The sequence below is a fragment of the Octopus bimaculoides genome, chromosome 5, assembly GCF_001194135.2.
Source record: "Octopus bimaculoides isolate UCB-OBI-ISO-001 chromosome 5, ASM119413v2, whole genome shotgun sequence".
Taxonomy (NCBI): Eukaryota; Metazoa; Mollusca; class Cephalopoda; order Octopoda; family Octopodidae; genus Octopus; species Octopus bimaculoides.
The window spans coordinates 32,446,541-32,461,511 of record NC_068985.1 but is presented as its reverse complement, the minus strand read 5'-3'; the positions used below and the strand labels follow the sequence as shown (position 1 = coordinate 32,461,511).

The 14,971-nt window shown below is 35.1% G+C and overlaps 1 protein-coding gene across 6 annotated transcripts in view; it reads right to left on the bottom strand.

Annotated features, from left to right (window-relative positions):
* LOC106883364 (PH and SEC7 domain-containing protein) overlaps window positions 1-14,971 on the bottom strand; it is a 178,129-nt gene that overhangs the window by 86,494 nt on the left and 76,664 nt on the right. For all 6 annotated transcript variants that reach the window (XM_052968271.1, XM_052968270.1, XM_052968269.1 and 3 more), the window contains one exon: window positions 7,333-9,118. In XM_052968271.1, coding sequence (XP_052824231.1) covers window positions 7,333-9,074 — 1,742 coding nt within the window. In that variant the 5' untranslated portion in view covers window positions 9,075-9,118. The remainder of the gene's footprint in view (window positions 1-7,332; window positions 9,119-14,971) is intronic.

Here is a 14,971-nt window from a genome sequence, read left to right as displayed (position 1 = left end):
AAAGACTTTTCACCATGCCCCTATGGACTAGAGACTGTCACATGAATGATGGCCACTTGGTTTCTCCAACACAGGAAATGAAATACAAGATAATGCACTGCTCTTACTTTCACAGAAAATAGTTTAATTAGAAATATGCAACCTTCACCTTCTCATGAAGAGTTCTAAAATTTCCTGTGTTCATTGTCATCTAATATTGGAAATAATTTTGAAGAATCTTTTTGTATTGCATTTTCTATTACAGAATTCAAATGAGGAATATCAGAACTAGAACTTCCAGATATGGTGTGTACCAGGGTGGAATGTGGATTGATTTAGTTGATAATGGAAGGAAGAAAGACTTTGGTGAAATACTTGGCTTGGGCTCGGGAATTGGCTTGGGCTCGGGAATTGGCTTCAGCTGAAGAGAAACTTTAGGAGCCATAGCTAAGAGAAGTTTGGGGAAAGACATTCTATGTTTTGATTGATTAACACAAATGTTATTCTCCTTATCTTGCTAGCCATCTTTCAAATTGTTTCTGATAGTTTTCTGTTCTGTGCTTGGAACAATGGTATTGATGATAGAAGAATGAACAGTTAAAAAAATTTGGTTCACAACAACAATGTCAAAATGATTGATAGAACAAAATCCAGTTTATTGTCTTCATTGCAAGAAACCAATATCGACCCCCACTGTTGTAATATTGTAATTATGTCTTCCTCCTTCCAATTAAGGTCTCCATTGGTTTCTACTTCACAATTATATTTAACTAAATCATAATATTTTTCTTTTGGTAGTCAAAAGTTGAAGTGAATGGTAATTTATCAGAACTATCCTTTGAGCTAAATATGTTGAAGAGTTCAGATCCAAATACAGACAGTCTACAATGATATGCACACAACTGGCTGAGGAAAATTCTGGTTTAGATTTCCATGCTAAACTGTTGCAATCTAATAATTTATAAAAACATTTCTGGAAGAGATTCAGTGCTATTCATTGTTATATGTGGTATGTAGGTAGGTGGAGTGGTGCATGAAAGAGAGACACAGATGATGACTACAAAGAGCCAGAGCATGTCCTCAATATAATATATCCAAGAAGGTGAGTGGAAGAGAGCATGGTAATAGTAAAATCAGGAAGGGTGGGTAAAAGCTGTTACAGTGCAATCCCTCCACACTCAAGCTTCATAATTTTAAAGGACAGAGGAAGGAAGAGTAATAGCATATGGATAGTGGTGTTAAGGTAGAGGATATTCACTATGCACAGATCAAGTGCTTTCCTCTCAATAATAGTGACATGGTACAGTAAGTAAAAGAGAGAGAGAGAGAGAGTATAGAAGAGATGGTGGGGAAATATGAGGATACTTAACTCTCAGCTCATTTACATTTTGTTGTTCATGCACACTAACAAGGAATATCTAACAAAGCATGCCTGCTTCATTTCTTTCTAGTCTTTGAAGATCTTTCATGTTACCATGCAGTAATGCACTTCACACACAAGCATCTTACAACCATCACCTTGTTGTCAGCAGAGTTCATGGATCTTCCTCCGACTCATTCTGGATATCATGCTTTCAAAACACTAGCTCTTATCACTGCTAATGAAGTCACCCAGGCAACAACAAGCATGCTATCAATGACAGAGTCAACTGGATATTTGAGAACAATTACTTTCCATGAGGTCAGTGCTTATTACCTAGTGAACCTGCTGCATATGAAATCTACCTTCTGTGTTAGCCTGTCTAAGATCCTACAGCACCCTATGTGTCCACTGTTAACACTGAGTATAACTTAAGGAATTTCTATCAATTTCTTTTCTTCAAATGAGGTACAACTATTTCCCTTATGCTATAAAGATTCTGTCTTCCTTCCTACTTATTAAAACTTTTGTTTTTTTTAAATTTACCTTAAGGCACATCAATTGCAGATTTTGCTTCCATGTCTGGAATTTTTGCTTCAATTGTGTTTAAGAGATTTTGCAATGAGAGCTAAGTTATCAGCATAAGGGGTTTCCAAGGCACTCACTCACTCAAGCTTTTGCAGAATTCCTGAGACCTTTCAATAATGAGATGAAAGGCAAAATATGGCCAGCAGTAGACTGATTTAGCATGAATCTGGCTTGAACAGGAGAGCACTAATGAACCCCTACCTACATATTTCATTGCTCACTGTTTCCCAACACACCTGCTACCTTTATCCCCCATTCCTTTATTTACACAGACTTCTTTCTTGCATGCTACATCCTGATTCCTCTTATGCCCAGTTTTCATCTCTGCCCATTTGTACTACGTTATTCTGAAGCACTTACACTGCACATCCAACAGAACATGCCTGCTTCATTTCCTTCTAGCCTTCTCAAGTTCTTTGTATTCAAGGCCCACGTCTCACTATCATATAGCATCACAGTTCTAACAACAACATCATACAATCTACTCTTCACTCTGAGTAGCAGTAGAAGCTCCCTGAACTTTTTCCAGTCTGTTCTTACTCTGGCTACCATACTTTCAGAGTAATCATCTTCCCTACTAATTATGTCTTCTTGATAACAAAAACTATTGACTACTTCTAGTGAGCCATCTGGATATTTAAGAGAGTCTACTTCTGGACTACTCCGAGTACATACCATGCTAGTGCATCTGTCACATATGAAGCCTATGTTCTTTGTTAGTCTGCCTGTGATTCCACAGTTGTGTGCATAGCTTACACTGTGTAAAGTATATGGAGTTTATAACAACTCATTTCTTGCATATTGAGAAAAACCATTTCCCTGAAAATACTAGGCCCGTTTTCTTTTCTACTTACTAAAGTCTTAGTCTTCGCTAAGTTTACCTTAAGGCTTTTCAATCTTAGATTTAGCTTCTGTGAGTCTTAAACTATGATAGCCTGTAGGACTAGGATGACTATAAGAGAACTGAACCTTGATGAACATCTATTTTCATGCTAAATTCACCAAAATTGTTGACAACTCTCGCTTTACTTAATGCATCTTTGTACAAAGCTTGTATAGCCCTCACAAGCCATTCGTCTGAACCTAATTTCTTCAATGACACCAAATTACTGAAAATGGTACTCTGTTAAATGCTTTCTCAAAAGAATGAAAGTAAGGAATAGTGGTTAATTCTTAGCCAAGTATTTCTCCTGCAAGTTGCCACACAGAGAAGATTGCATCTTCTAGTCATGAAGTCTATCTGCATTTCAACTATGTCCACTATCACAAATCAATTGTGCTACGACTCTCCTTCATAACCTGATCCAATTTGGTGGAGGAACCTTTCCCTTTTACCTCTTGCACACTTATCTCTGCTCCAGTATTTCTGCAATCTCACTAGACTTACTTTTCATTGTGCTTATGTTTATAGTTGCAGCCCTAAAGTTTTGGAATCAGTGGGAAGAAAGCTGTTTGGTTGTTTGTTCATAACTGTTTGACAGTATCTGCATTCATGAGGAATAAGAAAAATTGTGCTGCAGCTTGCCAACTATAGGTAAATTCACATAAATAATCATATTTGTCCCTTCATATAATTTGTCATCATTCATTCATTCTTCAACACTTGCTATATATGGTATATGTGCCAACTAAAATTATCATCATTATATAATAAATATTTTTAATGCTGTTAACATTACCATTATTGTCAGTATAGGGGAAGGGCACAGTTTAGCTGTATCTGGTATGTGAGACACAGAAGGATATATATATATTGTACAAGCACACCAGATGGACAAATATATTGGGTTGTCCGGAAAGTTCATGTCAAATTATAGTAGCTTAGCTCTCAACTCATTTTAGAACATGGTTGAGTCCATAAAATAGGATTTGACTACACCTCCATTTAGAGCATAGTTTAAGCTATCTTTTCTTGGAAGAAGGTTTATGTTCCTATAACCTGTGTTAATTCTGTAACCCTTTAAAATGGAAGATAAGAAAGTTCATTTTCGGCACTTGATGCTTTTCTTTTTCCGTAAAGGGAAAAATGTCTCACAAGTAACCAAAGAAATATGTGCAGTTTACGGTGATGTTTCTTTATCCGAAAGAACTGTACAGAAGTGGTTCGCAAGGTTCTGAGCTGGAGATTGTAGCTTTATTGATAGAGAGCGATCAGGCTGACAATCCACTACAAATGATGACCAAATCAAGTCATTAATTGAGAATAACACACATTGCACAACCCAAGAATTGGCAGAAAGCCTCAACCTATCAAAATCCGTCATTCATGAGCACCTGGTAAAGCTTGGGTACACAAATCACTACGATGTTTGGGTACCACATGAGTTGAGGGAGAAGAACCTTTTGGATCGCATTTCCATTTGTGATTTGCTTTATAACGGAATGAAAACACGCCTTTTTTTAAATCAAATTGTGACAGGTGATGAGAAATGGATTATCTACCGAAATGTTCAGAGAAAGCGATCTTGGAGTAAGCGACATGAGTCACCCTTAGCCACCCCAAAAGCGGGTCTTCACCCTAAAAAGTCTTGCTTTGTGTCTGGTGGGATTGGAAAGGAATTCTGTACTATGAGCTTCTCCCAAGTAACCAGACAATTAATTCTGAAAAATACTGCACACAACTGGATGAGTTAAAAGCAGCAATTCAAGAGAAACTTCCAGAATTGGCCAACAGGAAGGTGTTGTTTTCCAACATGATAATGCAAGACCACACGTTTCTTTGGGAACCAGACAAAAATTGCTGCAGCTCAGCTGGGATGTGTTACTCCACCCTCCATATTCACCAAATATTGCTCCTTCGGGTTTCCACTTATTCAGGTCTCTGCAGAATAGTCTTAATGGTAAAAATTTCAATTCCTTGGATGACGTAAAAAGATACCTTGATGCATTCTTTGCCATGAAACCACCCCAATTCTGGGAAGAGGGTATTTTCAAGTTAAAGGAAAGATGGAGATGCATTGTGCAACAAAATGGTTCATATTTGGTTGATTAAAAATGTAATGACAAGTATTTATTGACCTTTTTCTTCCCTTTAAAAAAAGTACAAACTTTCCGGACAACCCAATAGTTTGGAATCTTCTATACTGTTAAAAGTAAAAAAATTATAAGTGTCTGAATCAGATGCAGACAATTTTTTTTAAAGTCTAAAAGTGCCTGTTACAAATTATATAATAACCTTGCTGTATTTATCAATGGCTAAACTGGAACTGTATCCCTGGGTTAAACAGCATACCACAGTCAAAATGTGGCTGAAATGCTTCCTGCTCAGGCTTTAAGGTTATTTTCTGTACAAGTTACTGGCAGTCATCAGACAAGCTACACTCCATGGATGAAGACGTTTTAATAAAACTGAGCAAAAACAATATACATGGAATGGAAGAGAAAGATACAACAGAACATTTGCCAAGCCTTGAAAACACAAGAATTTGGCAGCCCAGCTCTTTAAGTACACCAACTTAATGAAGTATGGATTATTAAAAAAATTATCTTTACTCTAAATACAGTCATCTCCATTTGTTTGTTGCACAACTTGAGTATTGTTTTATAACATTTGGCTTAAACCACAGGTAAATGAAACTTTCACAAGCTTTATATGAAATGCAATAAAGTTTCACAGCTACTCATACAAGCTATTACCTATAACCAGGCTCAAATGCCTTATAAGATCATCATGAACTGAAAGATAAACTGTTTTAGATATGTAGATATGTTGGGGTTCTACTTTAAAGAGTTTTAGAACCTGGAACCATGTGGTTGGGAAGCAAACTTCTTACCACACAGAATTCATATGGACACTTATTTTATCAATATATTTATCGCATTACAAAAATAAAGACAAAAGAAACCAAATGTAAACACACACGCAGACACGTTTTCCATAACAGTCTTTATCAATGAAAGAAATCTCAGGCAAGGTTTTTGTCAACCATGTCTATAGTAGAAAACACCTGCGTTAGGTGCTGTGCATTGGGAATAAATTTCTTCAGGGGGGGGGATACGAGAAAGGTTAGGAGAGAGAGAAGGTGGTTAGGAAGGAGAAAAGAATGTAAATATGCTGGTATAAAAGGATATATAAATATAGATACATATAGATAAATACTGATACACATGTATACATACACAAATAAACTGACAAAATCATTTGCATTGCCAGTAGTATCTAATGTATGGTATTTCTTAACAGAAAAAAATGAACATCAATGAAAAACCTCAAGAAATTCCAGTTGAAGTGGTGAGTTCTATTAAATTGTTACCAATAAAAATGTAAAAATGTACAGAAAGAAAATAGGTTTACTACTTTTTCTTCTGCAAACTTTTGAATCTTCAAAAATGCTTCTGCATTAATTGTACTAGCCTAATCTCTCGGCTTTATAAATAAATAAATAAATAAATAAATAAATAAATAAATAATGAATAAAAAACAATTTCCAGTGTCCTCTTGCTTCAACCTTTTTCTGCTTTTCTGCAATTAAATACCTACCAATTATCAAGTTTTAACATTTCTCATAGTATAATTTAGTATTTTGTTTTTAATTTAGTGTAATTCAATCTTCCCATCTATTTTCAACAAATCAGGAGACTAAAATCTCAACTTCTTGCTGAAACTGATTCTGTACTGAATGCACCATTAGTTATACAGTATTACCAAAATTTATTTTAAGATTGCAAAATCATTGAATTCTTAGTAATAAAAATAAATCAGTTCTCTTTCTATCCTCTCAAGAGGTAACTAATCACTGCCAAATTTACCCTACAATTTTCTGCAGAGACACATGAATTGCTTATACATTGATAGTCATACCTCCTCACCTTATTTGCCTGAAAACTGACTTTGACTGTCAATTGATTTCTGTCAAAAAAGAGATTTTTTTTCAACAAATATATTGAAACAGCTTAACATACTGAAAACTTGACTCCACCAATCTTTGTATACTAGTACTACCACCAAAAACACACACACTAACATCATATATCTACAGATCATAACTACACTTGTTCTCTATTCCTAACAAAGCATTTTTTAAAAATGGAAATACTGAAATACCTAGTGAAAACTTTCTTTTCATCCTTTTATTCTATCTTGCAACAATATCATTTAACAAATGAATTTTTACAGCTATATCGCCTTTCATCAGCAAAATAATCTTTAAACTTAAGATGTCAGTATTATAGGAAATGATTCATTAAATATAACATTTTCTATAAATAAAAATAAATCTAATAAATTTACTTACAAATTTAACCAGTTCTAAAAGTTTTAGCTACAGTTGACATTCTAGTCTTTTATCCTGGATTACAGAATAAAACAGTTAAAACAATAGTTTAGCACCAGAGAAGAGAAATACCTAAATGAAAAAAACTATTTCCAAAAAGGCTAATATGGGAAATTTTATAAATATACTCACTTTTTACAGAGATGTCTTGAGACATCAGATTTACGAAATCCATCCAAATTGTAAAGCCGTTTAGCTAAGCGAGCAGCTGATGGACGATCCACACTTTTGAATGGTTGGTGATATAAGCAATCAGAATCTGAATGTTCATTGCCAGGTTCCACAGTTTCTCGAAGACTAGTTATGAAATCAGGTTTATTGTCTACTCCTATAAAAACTTCCTTTGATACACTCTCCTCAGCAGACTCAACACCAATGCGGGAATTAAGTATTGATGCTACAAGGTTAGAAGTTGGTGCTTCTATTTTCCTATCAGTTGCCTCTGAAGAGACTGGTGACTGTGGTTCTAGAAGACTGGAAAGAGGTCCACCGTCATTACATACTCCTGAAGGAATGTTTGAGTCTGTAGCACCTTCAACTGAGGAATCCACTTTAGAACAAGTGGAAGCAGCATCTTTTGTTTTAGTCTCCTTACCTTTAGGTTTGATAGCCCGTGGCTCATCAAGGCTTATGAAACCTGGCATGAAGACACGATCAGATGATTTTTCACTTGATTTCCGTTCCGGTGAGCTCTGCAGACTCCTTGAAACAGGCACCAGTCCATCCTTATCACCTAATTTCTCCAGAGAGGATCCAGAGCTCTGATATGCAAGAGTATCTAGAGAATAAGCCAAATTATCATCATCTATATCAATGCTGACTAATGTGATATCAGTGCCTGACTGTAGATAGTTTTCATGGCTTTTACTTGTACGAACCAATGAATGACTGCCTCTTGAAGCAGCAACTATTTTTTCAGCACTTTTACTGGTTACTATATTCGATTTTACTTCATTGTCTGATGATGATGATGCCATTGTGCTGCTTTTATCATCTGAAGACTCCACTACCTCAGGACTGGGCTCAGAATCACTATTTGAGAGACTTCGTTTGGAGCTCTCCTTCATTGTGAATAGTTGTGTGCATTGTTGTTGCTGATAATATTGATGGTTGGCAGGGTCAAGAGGATGGGGTTCAAACTGATCCCAAGATTCCATAGAACTGGAGGGAGTTTGCCGCAGAGACGGAATGAACTCCTCTGGACTTGCAATGGGAGGACTTGACATAGAAAGAGGTGGTGATGGCCAGTTCATGTTACCATCATTTCTATTGTCTGCAGGAGCAGACTCAACCCGACCAAGAGGTGTGTGTACTGTTTTGGGGTTATCAGGCCCGCTAAAAGAGTGATGCCGGGGTGCCCCTACTACCCTGTTTTCATTTACTTTCTTCTCGGCTGCTATGCGATTGAACTCTGCAGAGATGAGACAAATTTCTTCATCCTCATCTTCTTCTTCTTCTTCTTCTTCTTCTTCTTCTGCAATATTACTGCCATAAACCATTTGCTTATAAGGCACCTTTTTGGGACTGTCTACCTTTTTGGGAGATTTGTGAGGAGCTGTTGTCTTAATGATCATATCACCTGTCATGACAAATGTCTCAAAACCAGTTCCTTTGCCTGGAGACTCTGCAGGAGTTCCTTCTTTTGGGGATTCTTTTTTAGTGGTTGCATTGGGTGTGCACTGAGCCACGGCATCCAAGATACCGTTCTCAAAGCACATGGCCTTTACATAGCTGTCGTTGTGTTTAGGGTTAACATCTGAAGGACGACGTAACTTGCCATTACTGCTAGCAGAGCTTTTATGCAGACTGCAAGATACTGGGATTGGGATGCGGGATGGACTGCTGGAGACCCTGTCAACCATCTTGACTGGCATCAAACTCTGGTTCCTTCTGTTTGGCCATTAGTCATTTGCTCTTTCTGCAAAGAAGAAAAGAAAAAAAATTGAAGAATTTAACAATCAGTCACTTGGAATAGCCAATAATTAAATCCAAAATTAATGAAATGAAAAAAAAAAAAATTAATAATTGTTGTTTTCAGAACTTTATAAACTATGCAATTTGCGATTTTCCTTCTGTTTCATTTACAATTTAGTTTTTTGATGACAACATAATTTATTAGTATAACAATATTATGATGAATTTAATTTGTGAAGTATTATATATACTTGTATTTTGTTTATATGAGTTGTTAATGATGAACAAATTTCACAGATTGTAAACATTAGATTTTTAATAAAACAATGTTTGAAGGATTTAGTTTCTGTCATCATGTACTCTAGCTGATAATGATACAAATTTATTCCATATAAGGTTACATCACACTTGTTCTCTATGCTATTAGTATGTGTATTTTATACATGACACCAGACAATAAACAAAGACATTTGAAATAAGTTTTACTGCAACTTGGAGTGGTTGGCGTTAGGAAGGGCATCCAGCTGTAGAAACTCTGCCAAATCAGACTGGAGCCTGGTGTTGCCATCCGGTTTCACCAGTCCTCAGTCAAATCGTCCAACCCATGCTAGCATGGAAAGCGGACGTTAAACGATGATGATGATGATGATGAATGATGTAAAAATAAATTAAAAACAAAACAAAAAAATATTAAGCTATATCACACATTTTAATCTTGAAAAGCTTATAAGGTGGTGAGCTGGCAGAAACATTAGCACACCAGGCGAAATGCTTAGCGGTATTTCGTCTGTCTTTACATTCTGAGTTCAAATTCTGCTGAGGTCAACTTTGCCTTTCATCCTTTCGGGGTCGATAAATTAAGTATTAGTTGCATACTGGGGTCGATCTAATCAACTGGTCCCCTCCCCCAAAATTTCAGGCCTTGTGCCTAGAGTAGAAAAGAATCTTGAAAAGCTTATCAAGGAACAATAATAAAGATTTTCAGCATAAGTAGAATAAACTGGCTTCAAATGAGAGCCAAAATCAGTTTGTAGACTCAATTGATAAATTTCTGTTCTTTAGAAGTTAGAGTATTGCATACCCTTTCAATATTGGCAAACTAAGATTCAAGACTACCAGTGTAAGTTTTCTGTGTTATGAAAGTCGCCCTATAATTGTTTGCTTTACGTATACAAATTTATCAATACACACATGTGTGTGTACATATATGTGTATGTATGTGTCTACATTATGTTGTACATGCATATACACAGGTTGTCATCACTGCTTTATCAGTTTATTGAAAAGCTATTATCTAGCGTGTTTACAGCACACCCTATAAACCACAAGCAACATCTTGTTTCAAATAACTTAAGTGTTAGAGTTAACATTATCAGAGCACATGAGAGGCATGCTCTCAATTCCTCACTGTTTCAAAAGTTTTGCACTGAAGATGAAGATTTTGAACATATGTTGTTGCAGAGAGAAATTCAATGGCTGTCAAAGAGAAACTGTATGAAAGTTTCTATTCCCTTTTTAAAATAGTTGTTGAATTCTTGCAAGACTCTCTTATTCTGTTCTTTGTGATGAACTAAGAAACATCAAGCATGACATTGCTTCTATGACAGATATTGTTCAATAAAGTTGATTGGCAAACTGCAAGGAAAAAAGATGAAACTTTATCAAAGTAAAATCAGCCCCCTCCACATTTCTGTCCAAGTTGCAGTTATTCAAATGTAACATAAGCAGTCATTAGTTCTTCCATTTTTCCAGCCACTCTGAACTAGAGAAGGAAAAGCACATACCAGATGATGACATTCATGTATATTGCTTACACCTGGATGAGCTGCACTGAGACATGTCTGACAGACTTCAGGATATTTATTTTTGATTAAAATACTAGTAATGAAGAAACAAGAATTGTGGAGGAAGGATTGGTTTCACTTTAAAATGACATTTGAGCTGAGGCCAAAGTTCGCTGGAATTTTCAGTAGAAAGGGGTGTATGTTTGTTGTGATGTGTGTGTGATGGGTGATGCAAGGAATGTGACCTGGTGTCAAGGGGGGAGCAGTCCAAAAACATTTGGGAACCACTATTCTGGACCTTTATATTTGTGTTAAGTGTTATAGTTCAGATAGTGGGCTTCAGTTCAATCTCTGGGTCAGCCAAAACAATACGTATATTTTCGTTCAAGTGAAACAAAGAAGCAACATTTCAAGTTGGAGGATAATAGAATATCTCAGTTATAGACAATAGATTGAGAACAATCTACTCCTGTGGATTTAATAAATGTTTTAATTCAAAAATTCTGAGAATGTTACCTAACATGACAGACACTTGAAGTGCTGGAGGATACAACATATAACCAATGAAAAAGAAAAATTTAGCAGTAAAGATTGAAATTCTAATATATAATACCAAAAAATTGTTTCAAGAATGAAAAAATTTTTAAAACTACATTTACATGATACATGTTACCAGATCATATATGCAAGTGAACTATGGTGCATCTTTTATAAATTTGTCTTCTATACTTCAACTGCATTTCAACTTGTTTGATTTCTATTTTGAAATTGTATTTTAACAGAAAACCTTTATTTCTACTCAATTTTTTAATGATTTTAATGGGACAACAGTGCAATTTTTTAAATACTTTAGCTCATTCCAGCAATGGCTGCTATATTGTACTTAAGTTTGCACTAGGCCTACTGGGTTAAAAGCTGTATGCATTGTTTATTTGATTTGTATAATTTTCCTTAGTAGCTATCTTTCTCATGTCATATAAATTTAGCAGTTTCTAATTCCCTACTGATCAGTTTCTTAATTTAATCTTACATTTAAAAAAATGTAAGATAAATATGTAATAATTTAGTTTTCTCTAAATCTTGGACAGGTTTTATTCTAATGAGTAAACTGCAGGTTGTAGTGTTGCTTTTGAGCAGTTTTCTGTTCTATTGCATAAAAAAATCTTTATTTTCTTATTCAAGCCTTGGCAATGAGGTACAATCACATTGGAGTAGGGTTTGTGTTTACTTTTTGATTACAAAAGGACAAAGCTCTCAGAAGCTAGAGGTTGTGTTCAGGAAGAAATAAGTACCTAGCAAATTTGTGACTAAGTACTTAAAAGCATTTATACATTTGTGAAAATTAAGTTAATTTCTCTAACTATGCATTCTTTTATAAAAATTTCTTCCTATAACAATAATATAGCATTAAGTGGCAGAAATCTCCAATTTAATGAGTTTTCCTTTCATCCTAAATAATATCTAATCACTAAAAAAAAAAACAATCCAAATCTGAAATATCCAATTATTCTAAAAGTAACTGAATATTTTAGCAGAAAATTACTTAAAATAGTGAAGTTCTGTTTAAAACTGGTCGAAAGGTAAACCTCATATATGTAATTGTATTACATCAAATACTAGTAATGATATTTCTGAATGTAAATGACTTAAATAATTCTGAAGTTCATTCAAGACAAAAAATTGAGCATAAAGAAAAACAGAAGTCCAAAATAGAAAAGGCTTTCAGGTATAGCAAATTGGTGCCAGGAAGAATTTTGACATTTGGAAAATTCCCAAGCTGTAAGCAAGTATACTTTACAACAGATATTTATAGAACATCCATGAATAGATAAGAAAAAAAGAGAACTAGACCAAAATATATAAAACAAACAAAAATACTAGAAATTAAATATTCACAAGATAAATCAAGATTACATGGATTTTTTTAATTTTGCATCTGAAACTAAATATTATAATCAACAGATACAGACAACTGTTCATAGCCTTTCAGTTTACTTACTGTCATAAAATAGGAGATACAAAGTAAGAGAACTACTTTTGTTATTAAGGAAATATTTTCCAATATAATGCATTAGACGTATTATGCTACTAAACTGTGAAATATAGGCAGTAAAGGATGCAAAAATTTCAGAAGCTATTATGATTTATAGAATATATCTAAAATGCAGGAACTTTGAAAAAGAAACATCAATATTTACAAGAAGGTAATGGAGTGAGTGTATATTAAAACCAGCCAATAACAACCTAAAGAAGGTAGATCACTGGATCCTTCAAATGGATTTAAAATGACTGCAAGTGAAGGCGAGTGTGGCTTTGTTCTTAAAATATATATACATGTAACTTCATATATTGAGTAACCCTCATTGGTTTTGCTAAAGTAGATCTATGTGTGAAGATAACCAAGCAATTGCTAGAGTACAATTCACAGACCTGGTAGCAGAGGAACTTCAAAATGCACTGCACTCTCCATCATACATTCTGCTATTGGTTGATTGATTGCTGTTTATTACCACATCAGATCTGATTGAGCAGGCCAATAATGCATTCTAACTGATCATCACGTCATTCACTCAGACAGACTGTATCATTGTTTAAGTTGTAGAAAATTTGGCTGCTATGTCTAGCAGGTTAACCAACACTGTAAAAGCATCTTTCTTTTACTCATGTCATAGCTGGTTGTGTGAAATCCTTTCTATTATAGGCACAAGGCCTGAAATTTTGGGGAGGAGGGTAGTCAATTACATACCCCCCTCCCCCCAGTACACAACTGGTACTTAATTTATCGACCCTAAGAGGATGAAAAGTACAGTTGATCTCAGCAGAGTTTGAACTCAGAACGTAGCGACAGGCGAAATACCACTAAGTATTTCGTCCAGTGTGCTAACAATTCTGCCAGCTCGCCACCTTCATGTTGTAGTAATAAAATGCTGATTTGTTGCAAAATACTACACTGAAGAGGGAAATAAGTGAGTAAATATGAATATTACATCTCTTTAATCCAGAAACGTGTATGAAGTTAATCAAAGTTGTGTAGATTCGTTATTTTTTCTCTTTACCTATGTAAAATACGAGTATTGCTGTCTGGGAAATATCTTATGGTAGAGGTATAGTATTTAACAGCTATTTCTAAATTTGGTATGTGGTGAAGCAATTTTCTGAACACTAATTATAATTATGCTTATAATTATATGTATATGTATAATTATATATATATATACATATACATATATAACCTGACCTTGTCTGGGTGTGACTTATTACGCCATCTACGATAAGTCTTGCAAGGTGAAAATCAACTAAAAAAGAAAGCCTTACAACAAAAAAACCCTTATGATGTAAATATGTTCATAATTCAAAAGACGATGAAATTAATAGGGAAAAATTATTAAGCGTATGCAAATTTCATCTGTCTAATTGGCTATAGAAATGCTTGTGCAAAACAACTTTTTGCGCTGCCCTGATTATACATAGCAGGGTAATCCCTTTTCGCAGGAGCTAGGACGGCAATTTGTGATGAAGCAATTGCTGGCGATCTGTTGCTACACAGTTTTGCCAGAGTTCTATCAGATTGGGCAGAAGATGTTGATGCACCATTTTGCATTATGTTCAAAGTAACTTCTGGAATGTGGTGAATTGCTGCAGTCTGTTGCTGCCACTTTAAACCGGTTGCTTTCTTTCCCCAGCAAACTCTCTTCTTTGGAGGCATAATCTATGTATATATTAAACAGAACAACAAAAGTTATAATAGATGGCAGGTCGGTACTTTTCACATATCTGTAATTTTTCAGATTAACACCCGCATGATTACCCAACCCTAATCCTAAACCTAATCCTAACACTAACCCTAACACTAACCCTAAACCCTAAAACCGTAACCGTAACACTAACCCTAACCGTAACCCTAACACCCTAGTGAAAATCGTGGTATACTCACAAAACATTGACGAACATGAGTTATATTTTACTGAATGATTGTGTACTTGCACGTGTATGCGTTTTAGAGAGTGAGAGAGGGGGAGAAAAGAATAGAGGTAGTTAAAAGTTTACTTATGACGGCTTCTCTTCACTGCCTA